The 19349-nt window shown below is 51.5% G+C and overlaps 5 protein-coding genes and 1 pseudogene across 6 annotated transcripts, besides 1 other annotated feature; 3 read left to right on the forward strand and 3 right to left on the reverse strand.

Moving 5' to 3' along the window:
• Positions 1–1293: 1293 nt before the first annotated feature.
• On the forward strand, positions 1294–2940 carry NCS54_00896600 (annotated as a pseudogene). Its single transcript has 2 exons — positions 1294–1853; positions 1911–2940.
• Positions 1294–2940: a sequence feature.
• A 2856-nt stretch (positions 2941–5796) lies between these two features.
• Positions 5797–6451, forward strand: NCS54_00896700 (Hypothetical protein; the record flags this gene model as incomplete). The annotated part of the gene is made up of 2 exons (XM_053154327.1): positions 5797–5967; positions 6395–6451. 2 exons carry the CDS (start codon positions 5797–5799, stop codon positions 6449–6451), a joined length of 228 nt encoding a protein of 75 aa, XP_053010302.1.
• A 306-nt stretch (positions 6452–6757) lies between these two features.
• Positions 6758–9017, reverse strand: NCS54_00896800 (Endo-1,4-beta-xylanase; the record flags this gene model as incomplete). Its single annotated transcript, XM_053154328.1, has 6 exons — positions 6758–6781; positions 6867–6935; positions 7131–7939; positions 7992–8650; positions 8706–8840; positions 8896–9017. The coding sequence occupies 6 exons, from the start codon at positions 9015–9017 to the stop codon at positions 6758–6760; spliced, it is 1818 nt and encodes a 605-aa protein (XP_053010303.1).
• Positions 9018–10807: 1790 nt separating this feature from the next.
• Positions 10808–12658, reverse strand: NCS54_00896900 (Bac-luciferase domain-containing protein; the record flags this gene model as incomplete). The annotated part of the gene is made up of 6 exons (XM_053154329.1): positions 10808–11702; positions 11748–11860; positions 11925–12059; positions 12109–12200; positions 12312–12424; positions 12486–12658. 6 exons carry the CDS (start codon positions 12656–12658, stop codon positions 10808–10810), a joined length of 1521 nt encoding a protein of 506 aa, XP_053010304.1.
• Positions 12659–13411: 753 nt separating this feature from the next.
• On the reverse strand, positions 13412–15387 carry NCS54_00897000 (Hypothetical protein; the record flags this gene model as incomplete). The annotated part of the gene is made up of 4 exons (XM_053154330.1): positions 13412–14925; positions 14979–15042; positions 15095–15199; positions 15265–15387. The coding sequence occupies 4 exons, from the start codon at positions 15385–15387 to the stop codon at positions 13412–13414; spliced, it is 1806 nt and encodes a 601-aa protein (XP_053010305.1).
• A 1248-nt stretch (positions 15388–16635) lies between these two features.
• NCS54_00897100 (Hypothetical protein) lies at positions 16636–18475 on the forward strand (the record flags this gene model as incomplete). The annotated part of the gene is made up of 6 exons (XM_053154331.1): positions 16636–16860; positions 16928–17049; positions 17097–17254; positions 17347–17861; positions 17933–18099; positions 18160–18475. 6 exons carry the CDS (start codon positions 16636–16638, stop codon positions 18473–18475), a joined length of 1503 nt encoding a protein of 500 aa, XP_053010306.1.
• Positions 18476–19349: the final 874 nt, after the last annotated feature.

Genomic DNA, 19349 nt, shown 5'->3' on the forward strand with positions numbered 1-19349 from the left:
TCCATGGCCGAGTCAATTATGCACCAGCACGGGTCGGGGTCAGGTAGCCTCAAAAGGGAGAATGCATTCGCATCTACCGGAGATATGAATCGCATTCTACCATTTGAGTGAGACATTGAACGAGCCAGGGGCAGTGATGATCCTTTGAGACAGCACGATAGGCAGCGTGGCTCATCACCAGGCCGCGTGGCTCCGTATCGCTGGTACCACCCAATTTTACTCCGACGTTACTCACCCACGCAAGCGCAGACACGATCAACGATGAGACGGGACATTTATTCAAGCCTAGTCTGGGCTAAGGCTTATTCATGAAGATCCAGATAAGAGTTGAGACAGGGAAGTGTTAGGCTGGTGGTCGGATGTCATCCGAGGAGGCGCCTTGGCATCGGCATTGACAGCATCTGTAGTAGATCCTAGTCACCTCAGTATCGATTGTTGATTCTAGAACGTGTTTTTCTTCCATCACTTGGCCTTCTGTTCGTTCTCATTTGGTAACAGTCTCGTGTTTGGCCCGCCCAAGAAGAGGGGCGTGGGCTCGCGAGGGACAGAAAATCCATTGGCACAAGAATATTCGCTGTATAGCGGATCTGAATCGTGAGCATCATGGACCTTGTCTTGTAAACTTCAGAGTCAATCACCACGCGACTGGTGATCCAACATTGCAAGGCAGTGGCTCAGACAAAGGGCCGAATATTGGGCAATAACCTTGAGATTTTAGCTTATGGGATAAAGTCGTCTGTAGCTAGAGCATAAACTGGCGGTAAATGTAAAATCTCAACAGGCCTAGCTTGTTTTGGAGGATGATTGTCTTGAGCTTCAGACCCTGGGAAACGCGACGCTGAGCCGCAACACCTGGCGCGACAAGGAATGTGTGGAACCGTTTGAGAATGTTCTTGCAGGCTGAATTGCTTCCTACAAAGGGAGCAAATGAATCCCCTAGCGCTGAAGAACGTGGTATCGATCATTGGATGTACACTGTTCATGATACGCAAGGGATAGGTACAGAATGGTTCCATCGTCCGCGTCATGGGCCAGCATTACGCGTCCCCACGGAAAATGAAACATGGTGCTTGGTCCCTGCAACCGCCCAACTGCCGGATAACGATCTACCATTTGCGATACGTAGTGCGAGAAGATAGTCGATCCTAGTGAGTATCCGCTTCATGTTTCGGGTATTTTTAGCATGTGGCCATGGGAAAAATGAAGCTATACAGACAGCATCTCGACCCCAGCTCTTGACCATTATATAAAAATGGCCAAGCCGAGAGCATCTTGGCGGCTGGTACCCATCAGAATGACCTGCCATTCTATTCATCATCTCAGTCATCAACGAAATCCTCGCAGAAGCCAACTGTCATGTCTGATACCGACCCAAAGAGTTCGTCAGCCCAGCCAGCAACCTCGATTGAGTCTGAGCCACCCTACCACATCCTATCTAGGCGCAAGAAATGGGGGCTTGTCGTTTTGGCTTCCTTGGCAGGCTGTTTCTCGCCTCTTTCATCCAACATTTACTTCCCAGCCATTGACAGTATATCGTCGGATCTGGGCGTGAGCCTGTCCCTTGTCGCCCTCACAATCACCGTCTACATGGTCGTTCAGGGTATCGCGCCATCACTTTTCGGCGCCTTCTCAGACATGTATGGCCGGCGTCTCACCTTCACTGCCAGCTTGGCCATCTACACAGCTGCAAACTTGGCCCTTGCTTTCACGTCGAGCTTCCCGATGCTGCTGGTTATGCGTGGCGTCCAAGCAGCCGGATCTGCAGCGACCATCAGTATCAGTGCTGGTGTCATTGCGGACATTGCCGACCCTCGAGATCGCGGGGGCTTCATGGGGACTAATGCTGGCATCCGGTGAGTGTGGCATGCGTGTGTGCGTACTAGGGAAGTGGCTCGGCTAACATTTTGCAGCATGACTGGCCAAGCAGTTGGGCCTGTCATTGGAGGGCTTCTCAATAGTGCATGGGGATTTAGAAGCATCTTCTGGTTGCTGTTTGCCTTTGGCATGCTTGTCCTCATGGCACTCTTGATCCTCCTCCCAGAGACACAACGCAAGGTCGCGGGCAATGGCAGCATTCCTCTCTCAGGTTTCCACAAGCCCTTCATCTACGTGATCAAGCCTCCCAAGGCATGGGAAGAAAGCACTGAGAAGCCCTTGCCAAAACGTCGAGAGTCGATTTCTTTCAAAAAGGCCTTTAGCCCGCTTGCCTGCGTCCTTGAGAAAGACATAGCTATACTCTTGGCCTGGGGCGCCGTGGCCTACACGGCATGGAGCATGGTCACGTCTTCAACTACGACAGCATTGCTCAAAGGTTTTCCATATCTTAATGACTGGCAGATCGGTCTTTGTTTCTTGCCCAATGGCTTGGGATGTGTGGCTGGTTCGCTTTGCACCGGCTGGCTGTTGGACAAGAGCTTCAAGAGCGCCGAGGCACGATATCGAGTTGAGCAGGGTATATACGACGAACAAGACGTGTCCAAGAAGCGTGGGTTTCCTCTTGTACGCGCGCGTCTACGATTAATGCCTTACTTCAGCCTCGCCCTCCTGTTCTCTCTGGCCCTATATGGTCCCAGCTTTGAGTTCAACGACTTGCGACGCCAGTTCGGCGCCAACCTGGCAGCGCCGCTGGGCTTGCAGTTTCTCATTGCCTTTACCGCCACTGCAATCTTTAACATCAATTCCACGCTGCTCATTGACTGCTTCCCGGACCGACCAGCCAGTGCGACAGCACTCAACAACTTGTGTCGCTGCCTCCTTGGTGCGGCTGGGGTCAGTGTCATCCAGCCAATGATTGATGCTGTCAAGATAATGAAAGCCTTCTTCATCGTCACGGGCATAGTTCTTGTGTGTACCCCTCTTGTCTGGGTGGAATGGAAATGGGGCGAGAAATGGAGGCGAGAACGTGAAGACAAACTCGGTTTGCAAAGGGAACAAAGATGATGCTTTAAAATGCCTGAGCAACATCCCGAGGTTTCCACCGACAACTTCCAGTCCATTCTTTACCCGCATTGCGCCCTTGCTGTCTTTGTTCGGCCTTGAAATGAGATAAATTGGTATTTCTGCCTTTTCCGTCTCTGCTGGTGGCCTGTTTGAACGTGAAGTCGGGCTGAGGACGGGGTTGAAGAACAGATTCTAACACCAAAGCTGTCACTTTAATTTTACAAAATGTCCCTTGAAAAGTCCCCATTTCACGGCCTACTTAAGCTTGGATCATTGCGCCAGGGCACGTAACGTCGCGAGCCGTATTGAACATGCGGAGAATTCACTTAGTGATATTGTATCAACGACTATGGCTCTCCTGTTAGAGCTAGGTGCTCCCAACTTAGACCGCTTCTTTTTCATCCATGCAGTGGATAGAGCCGCTCGCGAGTTCATCTTTGCACTCTAATCAACCGATCACCCTTGCTCGGGCCCGTCACATCTCACCGCGCACATCTGGGCCATGATATACCGGCCCCTTCCCTGCCGACGGAAGGAAAAATGGTTGATGGGAACTAACTACTACTTTTAAAGCTTTTCATGAATCAAAATCAGTTATCCCTAGTCGTGGCCCGTTGGGCGACCCCCTGTCGGCATGCCTCCGGGTTGGCTCCGGAGGACGGCAACCCCAACAGTGGATCCGATGCCGCCCCACGACGGCTTTGGCACGGCTCTGACATGGGGTGAAAGCCACCTCAGGTCGTCATGATGACTACGGAATACATGGGCGAGGTCGAGCGACGAGAGGATAACAGGACTCAAGATTCTTCAGCTACAGCGAGCCCCAGTTCCTACACTCCTCTGGTCTTTCACCTCATTGCCTCCAAGGGTCGCTGCTGTTGTGTGGAAAGGGGGAGCAAGTGGCTAGGCAGAGCCATTCGCATCGGGCTCAATATAGAAAGTAATAATCTGAGCGAATGGAGTGTCTCTCCTCTCTGATCCTGAGCTGGCGTTCATTCCTCCCAACCTGCCGCCTACATGGAGGCGAGGGAAACCCTGCCTTAACGCCAAGCGCTCCGGGAGGGAGCGTCACCGCCCAAGCTTGAAAGCCACGGTCAAGACACATCAATCACCTTTCAGAAATTTCACATCCACGCCACGTCTGCCTTGCCGGCACAGCTGCGGATTCATGTGTGCACAGTAGGCGCCCATAATCATGGACAGCGTAGTGAACTGCAGCTGAGCGTGCATGGTGGAGAGGGTAGAGGGTGGAGGGCTGCCCTGGGCCATGGAACGTGTATGCACGAGAAAGTATGAAGTAAACGGACTTCTACAAGGTCGTCACGGGAAGCATATGCTTGTCCTTGTTCACAAATCGACGGCCTTGTACAAGGGGACACATTTGTGGCTGGGACAACGCTCTCAGCATTTGATCATCAATTAGGAATACGCAATCACTCCAATCTAAACTTACGCAGAGACATACCAGATAGATTCAGTGCTAAAAAAAAACACTTCATGTTTGGCATTGTCTGTCTTTTTGCCGCATTTTGAGCTACTGTGCTCTTGATGTTGGCCAAAGAGGCTCCAGAAAATATTGTACTACAGGGTAGGGAACGTGGCGGGACCTTCAATTTTCCGGCTGGGTGCTGTGGTAACAGCCTAAAATATCAACAACGCCATCGCGACAGCCGTATTCAACCAGCTCTGTCGAGCAAGTGGCCACTGTACGATGAGAGATGCTATCCATGGGAAAATGATTTCTTGGATATGGACTCTATTACTATCCAGGTGTGGGTTGACAACGTGGAACATTCCCTCGTGACATTACCAACGCCTATCAACACTCGCCGACGTCGATCCCTTTGTGAGATGTCGAGCCCATCCAAATGTCAGCGAACCGGCGACGACCCGTCCGATTTATACCCGGATCCCGAACGAACACCTCGAAGACCTCGTCAGCTGTTATCGCGACATGGTAACGACGGAGACGTGTTTCATGTTCCAGCCCCCGAGGCTGTCGTCTCGCCAGGGTCATGCTCCTCCTTTACTGCCATCCTCGCCACCAGAGTTGCGTTTTCTTCTCCAGCCATACCTCTCCTGGCTCAAACGGAGACGTCACACTCGGCGACGCAATCTTGCGGCTCATCTCCCTCGAAACGATTCCAGAAGCCAGCCAGTCTGCTTAAATTGGTTCGCCCGGTCCGTTTCGTGAAGACCCAACCTCGGAAGTGCTCTTCCGCATGACGCCCGAGCACTACTTGAGGCGCTTTCCGCTGTCGAGGCGAAAGAAGAGATCCTGCCAGCTGCTCTTAGACGACATTCGGATTTCCAGGATACGCGAATTCGGCCGTTTATGTGGAACTCCAATGCGAATCCAAGCGTGGATGACAGGGCAGCGCATAAGACTCATGATCGCCTTCGAGCCATCGTTGATGATTCGATATCTTGTTCGAATCCCATAGATCTGAAGCTGCCTGGAACTGTCTAGTGCATACCCCTCTTCTTCGTCAAGCAACTCGCACGTTTCCCTTCCTCGAGGTTGAACCGATCACTTCAGCCCATATCAAGCCCGCCTTTCGCCCCTTGGCAGATACCGGCGATGAGATTTCGTCACAGCGCCCCAACGCCAGTGTATGTGGCATGAACAGTGTCTCTGAGCACAGCATGGGTATAGCACGGACAAGTCCATCGTCAGTCCATAAGATGGTCGATTTTGCACTGGTCCTTCGTCCGGGGAGTGAGCTCCAAAACCTGATCCAGACTTTCTTATCGAAGCAGTCAAGCAGAACGTCAACTATTAACCAAACCTCATATGAGCCTCTCCGCACACGCCCAGCCCCCATATTCATCGAGACGCAAACCGCATCTGGAAACATGGACACAGCCAACGCTCAGCTGGGTATCTGGGTGGCTGCATGGCACCAGCGACTACGCAGCATCATTAACCTCGGAGGCGGGACGGAGAGGATCATTACTGTGCCTGTGATTCAGGTGGTGGGCAGTGTCTGGACTCTCCTGTTTGTGACAGATGCCGGCCCAGAGATTGTAAGTGATGCCTAGTGCTCTTGTTGATGCTGGTATCTAACTGGAGATTGCACCTCCTGGATGGCGACTTTCGAATCGTCGATGCCAGTACGATTGTTGGCATCTACCAGCTGCAAGCTGCCATGTCAGCACTCGCAGTTTGGACCAAGGAGACATTTGAACCCTGGATCTCTTCCTTTTTGACTCGTGTCAATGGGCCGTAACGACTGTAGTTCTACCAACAAGGCAATCCGCACGTCAGGGCTATCGGGGATTACGGTAATGAATAAGCCTTCAAGCTTATGGCCCTACTCTCAACAAAACGGTCGGCCAGGGGATGGTCATGGTGACGGGCGGAGTGGATATTGTTGGTTCCCTAGACGGTAAACACGAGTTTGTCTGCCGTCTATAGTACCCACTCTGCAACCTGCAAGTTCTGGGGTGACAGTCATCGTGGACGACACAACTAGCGAACCCTCGTCAGATCAACAACCCCGACATCTGACTCGGAGCTACCGGGAATAGTCGAAGAGAGGCGATGTTGACATGAAAGCTGTGCGAAGACAAGGCGAAAGCAGCCGGATGGGAATGTTGGTAAAGGAACTTTGCAGCGAGGCTCTAGGACAGCAGTAACAAAATCAAGTTCACTCACAGAGTGATCGCCTAAAGTCTATATGTACACCTTGAAGCTGCCAGCATGGGTCTACCATGTGCCATCCGTTGTCAACCTTTACCACATTTTCTTCCTAGTATCACGCTTAACGCATGATCTGAGAACCGCTGCACTCGACTGGCAGCACCATGAGCCCGCCTAGCTTCCGCAGCCGGCCTCGCACTGGTAAGTGTGTTAGCCAATTGTTTGGAATCTTCTTTGACACGTGAAGAACTTACTGGTGATCCACAGCCAGATCCCGACTCACAGCCACCCGAGCCAGAGCCCGCAGAGCCGCAGTCAGAACCAGAGCCACATCCCGATCCCGATCCTGCTCCTGTTCCTGCACCTGGTGCTACGACTGGGCCTGATCCAAAATCGAAATTGAAGCCACAGTCAGAGCCAGAGCCACATCCGGCACCCGAACCAAAATCAGGGGCTGCGATTGGGATATTCCCCGACCCTGAGCCACAGCCCGAGCCAGACTCACATCCTCCTGACCCGGACCCGGCTCCAGGTACTACGACTGTACCTGATCCAAAGCCAAAGTCAAAGTCAAAACCACATTCACAGCCAGAGGGGCATCCAGCGCCAACTCCAAAGTCTGGGACTGGGACTGAACCAAAGCCTCCACCGGAGCCTGCTCCAGAACCTGTTCCGGATCCTCCCCCAGAGCCTGAGTTGCAATCCGACCCTGAATCACATTCGGTGTCTGATCCTGATCCTGGAGTAGGGCTCGTGCCAGATCCTGTGTCTGGGACTGGGACTGGGCCCGACCCTCCACCAGAGCCTGCTCCAGAGCCTTCTCCAGAACCCTCCCCGGAGCCTGAACCAGAACCGGGTATTTCACCTGAGCCTGAGTTACAATCAGATCCCGAGCCGCACTCAGTGTCTGATCCCGATCCCGGGGTAGAACCTGAGCCTGGGGTAGGACCTTCACCAGACCCTTCACCGGAGCCTGCTCCAGAGCCTGCTCCAGATCCTCCTCCAGAGCCTGAGTTACAATCCGAACCCGAGCCACATTCAGTATCTGATCCCGAGCCGGGGGTAGGGCTCGAGCCAGAACCTTCACCTTCACCTTCACCTTCACCAGAATCTGGGACTGGGACTGGGCCAGATCTCGACTCACAGTCAGAGCCTGAGCCACACTCAGGACTTGGTCCAGAGCCGTCAGATCCTGAGCCTTCACCTGATCCAGATCCTTCACCTGGACCGGAGCCTTCACCAGAGCCGGAGCCTTCACCAGAGCCGGAGCCCGAACCCTGACCGGAGCCAGAGCCAGAGCCTGAGCCAGATCCTGAACCTTCTCCCGAGCCGGAACCTTGGCCAGAGCCAGAACCACTTCCGGAACCAGAACCTTCACCAGATCCAGAACCTGAACCTGAACCCTGACCGGAACCAGATCCTGAGCCTTCACCATACCCAGACCCTGATCCTGATCCTGATCCTTGACCAGAGCCCGAACCTTGGCCAGAACCTGAGCCGGATCCTACTCCAGAACCTGAGCCTTCACCAGAGCCAGAGCCACAATCCGAGCCTGCACCGCATTCGGCGTCTGATCCTGAGCCACAATCAGGCCAAAAGCCAGAGCCACAGCGGGCGTATAATCCATCTCTCTTGCTGACGCTCTCGCCACCACCAGAAGAAGAAGATTCATCAACCCCGACTGTAATCGACGCAGAGCCGCTGCTGAGGTGTCCCTCGGTGGCCATAATCATGTACTCAAACGAGCCAAGCTCCAGGCCGGCACGAGCCCAAGCATCGAAATGGTTTCCCGTGGTGATTGTTCCATTGACGTGCTTTTCCCGTCGGATAGACCAGTACTGCTTCACGGTCTGCTCCGGAGACGACACATTCTTCCGGCTACTGACATAGATGTCGTATGTGCCGTTATCGCTGGTAACTTCGCCCTTCTTTTCCTTGTCGGTAGAGGGATCATTGTTGCCAAAAGATTCCACCACGTAGTACTCAACGAGGGGCGAGGTAGTCCATCCATAAAGGGCAAGATAACTATTGCCGTTGGGGCTGTAAGTGCCCGAGTATTTCACATTCCTACTCCTCTTGGTTACAGTTGAACAAAGAAAGGGGAAAGAGAGTAATGACTTACTTGCGACCGCCAGGGTTCCATCCCTTGCCACCAATAAAGTTGGCTCCATTTGACCACTCAATCGAATATGAGCCTCCATCAAAACTAGTGAAGTTGACATCCCGTCCACTATCAGTCCACCAATAGTGGTAGGATCTATCGACCTATTAGCAAGCTTGCTGCATTATAGCTTCACCGGCGTGGCGCCTACTTCTCTTGAGTGGCGGTGCTTCTTGGAGTTGCGGATCTCGGAGATTTCAGCACTCCAACCGGAGCCGACAGAGCTCCGACCACAAGGCTCAACCCTGTGAAGAGAGAAAAGAAAGAAACCATGATAAAAAAGAAAGGAACAATAACCGAAGAAACGAATGATGATACTGAAAAAGGAGAGGAATGAATGATTGCTGTCAAAAGCTTGCAACAGGACAAAGATCCCTTTACATACTAACCAAAGAACATGAATTCGTTTACCAAAAGAGCCAACCCTATTGAGATAAGGCTCTTGACTAAGCAATGGGTCCATCGACAGCAGCGATGAGATCAGGGGAGAGGAAACAAGCCTGAAACAGCAACCACATGTTTATGCCCGTGGCTTTGGATCGGACCACTACCAAGTAAAGATCGATCCCACTAATTTTCCGCCCGTAAACCGACGTCCTTTTAGTTCCCGAGAAGCCAATGCTGTCCGCATGGTGAATTAATGATTGAATTAATGGCTGGTAATTGCGGTGGCTCAGACAAGTAATGGGTCGATGAGCTGGTGAGGCTGAGTCGGAAGATAACAGTCTCGCCTGGATAAAAACCATGGAGGAGCATGTGATTCGGGAAAAAATCTCATGATTGATATACGAGAAATCGGTAGAATGTGCTCGCCATCAAACAACCCAAGCACGGGGCGATAGAGATTGGCCGACAACTCTCCCTTCTTGTTTCAGCTCCAGCAAACTCTCAGACCCCTCAGCATTTACCAGGTCAAGTTTGAGATTTGACCTCAGTCACGAAAAATGGGAGACTGAAGCCATAACGCACCCAGCCTGGAATCAGTGGTAGCATGATCACCAGATGACCATCATCAGGCAGTTCAACTCAAATTATGCAAAAAAGGGAGACATGACACGTGGCGTGACAATTCTGCCATAAGGGAGAACCTCTTTTAGACAGACGATCAAATAAATGGCATTGCCCAGTCCCTGATGTCGAGGTCCTTCAATCCAAGGCAGCCCATAGCGGAATGGGCAGCACATCTAGTTGTCGAGGAGTCTGGAAGAGAATCTAGACTGATGAGGCGAGAACTACGGTGATTAATGAATGAATTTGGGCTTTGACTCGTAACGAAGATATAAGTAATCCACTGTCAGTGCACTGCGCTCATCGTTGTAACCACCGGCCTCAGCCAGATGCAACTCTTCGTCCTCACATCTGCTCTCTTGAAACCTGTTTGGCTGTTCGCCTGGATTTGCATCAAACTACTGAGAACGTAAATAAAGGAAATTGAGTTCGTTCTAGGTTAGCGACATATACTTCTTGAAAGCGTATTGCTCGGAACACTTCTTCGAGGCAGTATCGAACCATCCAGCGAGCCTTGAATCTTAAGTTGACTGATTTTTCCGAGGCTGTGCAGCTTATTGAGACGTTTCATTCTGCTGGAGTTCGCGGTGGCAGCCTTGAAACTGTTCACAGGTTGACAACGTTCCATGTTGGTAAATGGGCAGGTAGGCATCTACCCTGGTCGATCTTTTGAGAGTCGTTCCACTAAGGAGAGTATTTAGAGCTTCAGAGATTAAAGAGATATCCCGTCCAATACATCTTGACCGAATTCTTCGACACTCATCGAGTCCAGTCAATGGCTCGTGAGCCTCAAGCGAAGTTGACATGTACCCTGCCCAAAACATGTGTGTTTCCAAGCGAAGAGGGGCTACAGGCTGGTCTAAGACTCAAAACTCGAAACATCGCTGGTCGGATACCAATTCACTGGGCAGCCGTGTTAGACGTGGTCGATATGGGTCTTGATAAAATTTTCATATATCAATATGACACCTGATGCGTGATGAGGGCGTTTAAGTGTAAGAAGCGTAATAAGTTTGTCTTGTATATGAGATATCACTTTCCCTATTATTAAGCATCTAGATATTTTCCTTGAACTTGTACTGGTATCCGGGATGCGTTTTGCGTACATGTGAGTCTCCTGGACTCCCATACAAGTTCTCTCTTGCTGTACCTTGAGGGACGGGATAGTCCTTGCCAAGCCACCCACGCTTTTCCAACTCCGGAACCAAATACTCGATGACATCTTCCCAGGCACCAGGTACGACGATGTGACCGATGTTGAAACCATCGACATCAGCCTCAGTGATCCATCGCTCCATCTCATCCGCAACGGTGGCACCACTCCCGATCTTGTAAGGGCCACTGCCACCCAGGGATTGATATTCTGCCAGAATGCGCGGGGTCCAGCGGTCAAAGCCAGCTGGACGCGCTAGGAGTCTATTGCGTTGCTTCACTGTCAACTCTTTCATGAGTGGATGCTCGGGGTCGGTAGGGAACTCTTCATCCCAGGGGAACTTGGAGACGTCGATGCCCGAGGTGCTACCAAGCAGAGCGAGGCCACCTTCGCCTAGAGCATACTGGCGGTACCGCTCGTACTTCTCCTGGGCCTCTTGGTCGGTGGTACCCAGAATGGGAGTAAATTGCACAAAGAACTTCAGGTCGTATGGATTGCGGCTGTTCTCTCGAGCCTTTTGGCGAGTTTGCTCGATGCTCTTGGCAACTAAGGCCGGACTTGCGCCACCACAAAAGATGCACTCGGCGTGCTTCGCGGCGAAGGAAGAGCCAGCGGGTGACATGCCGGCCTGGAAGAGCACAGGTGTGCGCTGCGGGCTCGGGTCGACCTGGTGCGCACTTGAAGACTTGTAGAATTTACCTTGATGCTCGATCTTGCGTACTTTGGTTGGGTCAGTGTAGGTGTGCGTCGATGGATCCTTGACCACAGCGCCGTCTGCCCAGGAACCCTCCCAGAGTCTGGGACTGTTAGAATCAGCCACTTCGAGGAGGAGAAGAACGTACTTGTATACCAAGCTGAGATATTCCTCGGCCATTTCGTACCGAGTGTCGTGCTCAGGTAGTTGGTCCAGGCCGTGTGCCCGAGCCGCAGTGTCGCTCCATGAGGTGACGATGTTCTGGGGCGGGAATGTTAGCACGTGCATGCAATTGAAATTTTGTAATTAAGTATTGTCGGCATACCCAAGCAATTCTTCCGTTGGTCAGATGGTCCAGCGTCGAAAAGCGTTTCGCCAAGCTGAAAGGGGGCTCAAACGTAGTAGAAGCAGTTACTCCAAAGGCCAGGGTGTCTGTCACTGCGGCCATGGCAGAGATGACCTGGGGAGAGTCAGCCACTAATATCCGCCCAACTTGACCGGTAGATTACGCTGAATGGATCGTATAATGGCCATTGGGATGCCGCCCTGATAGCTGGGGCATGGCTTCCCTTGTAAATGTCGTGCGAGCCATAGTTGTCGGCTGGATCATGGTCAACTCTATACATCTGGATGAGGGTGCCAGGGCTCATGGATAACTGAATGCTGGGCTACAAGAGTACTCCTTGTGGTTCTACGGAGCGCTCACACTTACCGAGAAAGAGAGCGTTGAACTTTCCCCTTTCCAGGAGCTTTGCTAGCTCAATCCAGTATGGGAGGCGGTTCTTCTGAGAGCTCTTATCCTCGGGATTCTGCCATTGTCCAATACTGCGCTCGGCAAAATGGTGAGCGACACGATCTGAACTAGGGCTAAGGATGGAAGGTAAACCTGATGTGACCGACGCCGTTCATGTCGAAAGCGTTGAGCAAGATACGCTTCTGATTTCCTTCGAGTGTATATCCATACTTACGCTCCAGTTGTACCTTGCCCTCCAACAGGTCCTTTGAGAGAGGCTCCGCTGGCCCTCCTTGGATGAAGTTGTGAGCGAGCTTGCTGACCATGGTGAGCGGCAAAAAAGGTAGAATATAAGATGTGACGGTGCTCTAGAACCTCCTTTCCACCTCAAGGCCTCTCTAACCATGGAAGGGATGCTTTTATCACATTTAAAAGTGTGAACACGGATGTAATGATCAGAAAAGTCCGATGTCGCTCGACTTGCACCCAGAAACATTGTGCCGCACCATTTGGTGGTGATGTCGTGATCCGGCCTGTGATGGCATATGCTCAACCCCCATCCCCTGCTGCTTTAGCGACCCCGCTCTTATCTATGCCACGCGGGAGTTAAGCGTAGTGGGACACCTCTTTACCCCCTTTTGAATAAAGAAAAGCCGGCAATGCTACTGGGTGTCTTGCGCGAGTTGTCACATTTCGCGTCACGTCATCATGGATTTAACGGACCTAAACGGGTTTTGTTCGGAAATGTTAGATCTGGGCCTCCTTCCGGGGGTCCAACAGTAGTAGACCAGGTGATCTAGCTACCTTATTCTGGGCTCAACCCGTTGGGTATGTCTAAAGCATTGCAGTTTTTCGGGTACCCTTTCCCGATGGTCTCGGCTTGGGGTGGGCTGGCTGGGCAGCTGAAAAAAAAAGGCATGGCTGTCAAGGCTGAAAAGGCTGGACTGGACAATACGCTGGACAATACACCATATTCTACGTGTCAATGGACTACACACATACTGCCATGTCGGTCTTGGTCTGGGTATTTCAACACATACATGATTCTGTCGAATGTACAGGTGGGTAATTGCCTCTTCTCATAGGTCCAGAGTCCATGATTCCTGATATGTGGCGAGATCGATCTTCCCAATCTCAGTCAGATAGCTAGTCAACCTCAGCGGATCTCTATCTGGCCTAGATTCTTTCTCCACTGTTCCGTCGCCAAAATACTCGAACCTGTTTCGAGTTGCCCCCGGTCTGGCTTCAAACGTAAAGTCCTCCCATCGAGGATCCCGTAGAATGCCAGCGCGATGGTGATACGACCCAGGCCAAGCGATGAGAAGCCTTGATGGCCCAGTTTCACTTTTGAACCAACTCCTGCATGCGTCGCCTGTCACGGAATTCTCGAAGAACCCCCCAACCACGTCATTGAACTCTTGGGCCGCCTCCTCTCTCGCATCCAGTGCCGCGTAAGACTGTGACTGGATTTTTCGAACCGCCTTGGCGATGAACACACCCGAGGTCTCAATGTGTAGAGGTACGGAGCCTCCACGTGCGTTCCCTTGAGCCTGCAACACAAAAAAATAGTTCGGAAACCCAGGAGCCATGATGCCGGGATAGGTTTCAGGGTAGCCGATTTCACCATCCGGAGACCACTTCTCTCGGAGGTCGATTCCATCTTTTCCAATGACAGGAAACAGTGTCGTAAAGCTCGACTCGAAGCCTGTAGCCAAGATGACGACATCAACCTCATGGTGAGCTCCACCAGCTGTCTGGACGCCTGTTGGCGTGAGCTGTGTGATTCTCTCAGTGATGTAGTCCACTTTCGGGCTGCGTAGTGTTTCGAGATACCCCGGGGCTGGTGTGAGTCGTTTACAACCAGGTGCGTAGTCCGGCAGTAGACGTTGAAGCCATTCCTCATCGCCGCCAAGACGATCCCGCATGGTTTCGATGATACGCTCTCGGAGGGCTGCATTCTCCTTGCTCCCCAGCTTGTCGGCGCCCTTGATGGTGCGCGTCTGGAACCTCATCTCAAACTCTCTGCGGTGTTCGACGTATGCAGCTGGGTCCTCTTGGAACGCGGCCCGCTGTTCAGGGGAATAGGGAGGGCCACCTGGCGCGTCACCCGTCGCTTCGTGAATACCTTGAATGAAAGTAGGCGACACCCACGTCTTGCTCCGGACAAAGTTGACAATCTTTCTGACCCTGGGGGCAATGTTTGGGATGAGCTGGGCGGCTGACGCGCCTGCACCGACAACAGCGACCGTCTTGTCTGCCAGATCCAAATCCGCAGGCCAACGGGCAGTATGGACCACAGGGCCCTTGTAGGCGTCGAGATGCGGAATGTTAGGAACCTTGGGCTTGCTGATACGGCCCTGGCAGTTCACGAGGAACTCGGCTGTATCAACCGAAACGTCGCCTGTCCGGAGGTTACGAACCTCGACTGCCCACTGGGAAGCACTTGTCAGCCACGTCGCTCGTAAAACCTCATGCTGGAGTTTGAAGTTCTCCTCGAGCCCGTGGTTCCTGACGACGCCTTCGTAATACTGCTGAATTTCACTGCCTTTTGGGTAATACTCGGACCATTGCGTGTTTGGCTTAAGTGTAAGTTCTGGAACTCACATCAGCTTAGGTCAATCTTGTGTGAGAAGTGAGTCTACTTACGATACGCATGAGATGGCACATCGCAACGAACCCCTGGATACACGTTCGCAGCCCAAGTTCCCCCCTATTGTTCCAAGTCAGCCTCAGTAAGTGACAGATACCCCGGGCTCACACACAATCCTGTCTAGACGATCATACACCACGATGGTCGCGTTGGGAACTTTGTGGGAGAGGAGAACAGCCTGCGCAACCCCACCAATACCAGCGCCGACGATGATGATCTTGGAGATAGAAGGTCAGTCATGGATTGAGCTGATATTTGCTTGCAGAGGGAAGGACAACAAACCCTGACCGGTCTATGCGGATTCCATGGCTGGTCTTTTGGATAATATCGCGACTCGGCACGTTTTCCCTCACCAGTCTCAACCGAGTTGTTGAGGATCGGAAAGTTGTCTGCAATTAAGCCCATGCCTGCCACTGAACTGAAAATCTTCGTCTGTCTAGCAATGGCATAAGCGCTCCATATTAGACCGGGTAACTTAAAGACTGCGTCTAGTAGGGAGCATTCTCGACATCAGAGCCCATGTCGTGATTTAGATAAATCTCCCGTCATTCAATTTGTCAGGACCGATATCGCTACGAGGGCCAGGTTCGGGTGCATGTTCGCGACGCCAAGTGATGATCCCATGATCCCTGAAGAGACGAACAAGATAAGGAGCGTCGCTGTGGGCATGGGAATGCTCGCTTCGAGGATTCCCCGCAATCGTGTCGTCGTTGACTACCACTAGCTACCCATGGATAATTGATTGGTATCATAACGTTACAGAGCGCTTAGGCTAGCCAAATCAAGCATTGAAAACCGTGGCTGAGAGTCTTGGTCTTCACAAAGGACGGCATCACCTAACACGACCGTTTAATCACGCACAGGAAATGTGGTGGGACCTCTGGCCAATTCCTGGGCGTACCTGTTGAATAATTTAGTGCAACAGATGGTTCAAAGACGTGAGAGCAGAAAGGATATTTGTATTTAGATCAGGGTACATAACCAAGGTAGGCCTGAACTATCTTAAGATGGAGTTGGTAGGGAAAGGGTTGGTAGATAGGTAATAGGTGAGCCATGGCTATTCTACAACGAAATCAAAGGACATATACAGAGTATGCAGCCCGGAAAAAAAAAAATAAGAGTATAGATTAGAGCTTCGCCGGATATTAGATGGACGCAACCTAACCGAACTTCTCCATAGTTGGTCTTCCCCATCGAGTGATGTGATGGAATGATGCTGTGGTTTGCCCAGGTCGCAATCGCCCTTTTCCAGTTTTCCTTAGCGACCCAACTCTTGGTTCCTTAGTTCGCTCTCCCTCTGGAAAGACGTTGACGCTATCTGTGCATGGTGGCTCGGCAAACACTGACGCCATATCCCCCAGTGAGTTGCATGTTTTCGCCAAGACGAATAAGCGACCACTGTACGATCCAACGGAGCTTAGTCTGGCATATCCGGCGCATTATACCGCCCACGGGGAGAACTAGGAGGCAAGGGCACAGGCATCGGATTGAGGATAGCAGAAGGGACGGTGGTCGCCATTAAGCACACTTGGTCTCCAAATACTATATAAACATTCCTGGCGAGTCTCATGTGTAGAGGCCAAAGAAAGCCACTATCTCCTGCCTCCGGGCTCTCTGAACTGCCTCTTTCCCATTCTGATTAACCTTGAAAAGATGGTGACCGAAAAGCAGGTAATCGTCACCGAGGAGCTTCCCGAGTCCGGTAGCCCCTCAGATCAGGACTCCTCGCCTGAGAACTATCCATATGGCGCCAACAGGGATCTATCATCTAACAAGTCCTTTTTCTCGTGGTTCGACCCCAATGACAGCCCGGCGGAGCGCCGCCTAGTACAGAAGCTCGACTTCTTCATCCTGACATATGCTTTTGTCGGCTTCTGGGTATGTTCAGGCCAAGTCCATGTCCTGAAGGGTCGAGGCCAATCTTTTTACGCTAACAAGCATACAGGTTCTGTATATTGACCGCGGTGTTCTTGCCAACGCCTATGTCAGCGGTATGAGAGAAGACCTCGAGCTTTTTGGGAACCAATATATCCAGCTCAATGCCGTATACAGTGCTGGATACTGCATGTATGTACCTACGTCCGTAGGAATGATGGCGGGCTGACCCCCAAAAGCTCCATGATACCTGCCACACTCCTCATCACGAAATACAAAGCACAGTTGGTTATTCCTGCTTGCATGTTCATGTGGGGTATATGGAGTATCTGCTGCTTCCAGGCTAAGAGTTTCCGAGAGCTGATTGCCTACCGCTTTTTGATGGCTTTGTCACAGGGTGAGTGGAGCCCACCATACCAACGTTGGCTGGCGGGGATGAACTCGTCACCACGCCGTTACTCTACACCCAAAGCAGCGCGTTAATGTCAGATCAAGGTCCTTACTTCTGCTCAATCCATTATATTCTGGGTAGTTGGTACCGGACCGATGAAATCATTCGCCGAGCCGGTATATTCTATGTGTCCTCTGGCGTGGGCACCATGACCACTGGTCTTCTCGCCGCTCGCGTTTACACCAACCTCAACGGGCATCTTGGCCACGCTGGATGGCGATGGATGTATCTCGTCGCCTCTTTCCTAACCTTCCCGGTCGCCATCTGGGGACTGACCTCTCTACCCGGTACTCCCAGGGATGGCAAGCGTTGGTTCATGACTGAACATGAGTTCGGGTTGGCCAAAGAGCGCATGGTCTTGCAGGGCCGCCTGGACCCTAAGGGACTGAGTCTTTCCAAGGAATCCTTGAAAAGGTTCCTCGGTCGGTGGCACTTCTGGGTGCTGGTTCCATGGAACGTCCAGTGGTCTCTTGGTTTCTTGGGCATGAGTTCCGGCGCTCTGTGGTTGAGGGCACAGACACAGTATACCACGGCGCAAGTGAACAACTTTACTGTAAGTCTATTTCCCTTCGACCTGTATTAAAACTGTGTTCCCCTTGTTTCATGAAGCTCATCACCTCGCAGGCAATCTCTCCTAGTCTCGGCATAGTTTGGATTATGTCATTCGCTTGGGTGGTAGATAAGTTCGGTCGCAAAGCTATTGTTCCAACCATTGCCTTTGCCTGTGGCATTCACTTCATCTCTAAATTTGCCTGGCTCCTGTTTGATCAGACAAGCTTCGGGTTTAAATGGTGAGTAGTCCTGAAACTCCTCATTCCGAAAATGCATGTTGCTAATATTGTCCTTCCAAGGTTTGCTATTGTCGTCAACTACATCGAGGTCTCGCTCTCGCCTATCAATTACAGCTTAGCAAACATCGTCTGCGCAGCAGACGCTGAAGAGCGTGCCTTTGTGATTAGCTCCATGCTTGCAATTTCTACTGCTTTTGGATCCTGGGTTAGTATCCTATCGTTCCCAACTGTGGAGGCCCCCAGGTTCTTCAAGGGATACGTTATGGAGGCAGTATTGCAAGTTACGTACCTGACTTGGACTATTATGGTTGTGTGGTTTTCTAGCCGCGAGGAAAGGCAGAAGAAGAAGCAAAAAGATCTTAAGGGCAACCCATGAGGAAAGTAAGGGACCTATTGAAAAGTCGTTTCAAAGGTTAAAGCTACATTCACAATACTATATAGCTCAGAATCTTTCAAGCAAACCACAACCTAGTCAACACTCCCTTTTCATCTGCAGCAATACACCATGCCCTGGATATGTACCAACGAACCCGAGTGGGCTGCTGAGCGCCTTGACTCTACTCAGCCAAGGCCCAAGAGGCAAGCATCCACCAACCGAGAATGCCACCTCTGCCTAGATCGAAGCATGCCTCAAGTTTAGTCAGTGGTCGTCTCTATTGCCGTGGCAAGATGGAACGGAAAAAGATGGTTCCCTCTCTAGAGACATGGCCTTTTCTATGCGAGCCCTTGTGCTTACTTGAATGAATACCGTCCCATGAGGTGTCACGAGAACTGTCCCTCAAGCGTCCGCTTCCACACTTAGCAGTTTCTTTCCCGATTACTCGCCATCTGGGACAAAAGACAGTAAATAATCCTAAGCCATGTCATTGCCCTTCACGTCTTTTCAGCTATGCTCTCGGAGATTGACCAAATCTTGTTTCCTCATCTGTCGCTGCCGATCTCATAAGGACGAACCAATGGAGGACTGCTTAACATTAGGTGTATGATATGCCAATTCATGAAGCGCACATACGATTCATCAGTTCTTTGGCCACAGGACTGCAATACAGTACGCGACATGATGTAAGCACCCATACCCGTCACAGTCGTCAAGCCCATGCCGCTTACCAATACACTGTGTTAGCATTGGGATATTATGCTATGATGTGTTGATAATGTGTTCTTTATTATAGTTGAAGCCCGGCCCTCGATGAGATAACTGAGCCGGAAGACCGAAACATTAACAAGACAGGCTTCTTAATTTAATATTC

This window comes from Fusarium falciforme, chromosome 7, assembly GCF_026873545.1.
Source record: "Fusarium falciforme chromosome 7, complete sequence".
NCBI lineage: Eukaryota > Fungi > Ascomycota > Sordariomycetes > Hypocreales > Nectriaceae > Fusarium > Fusarium falciforme.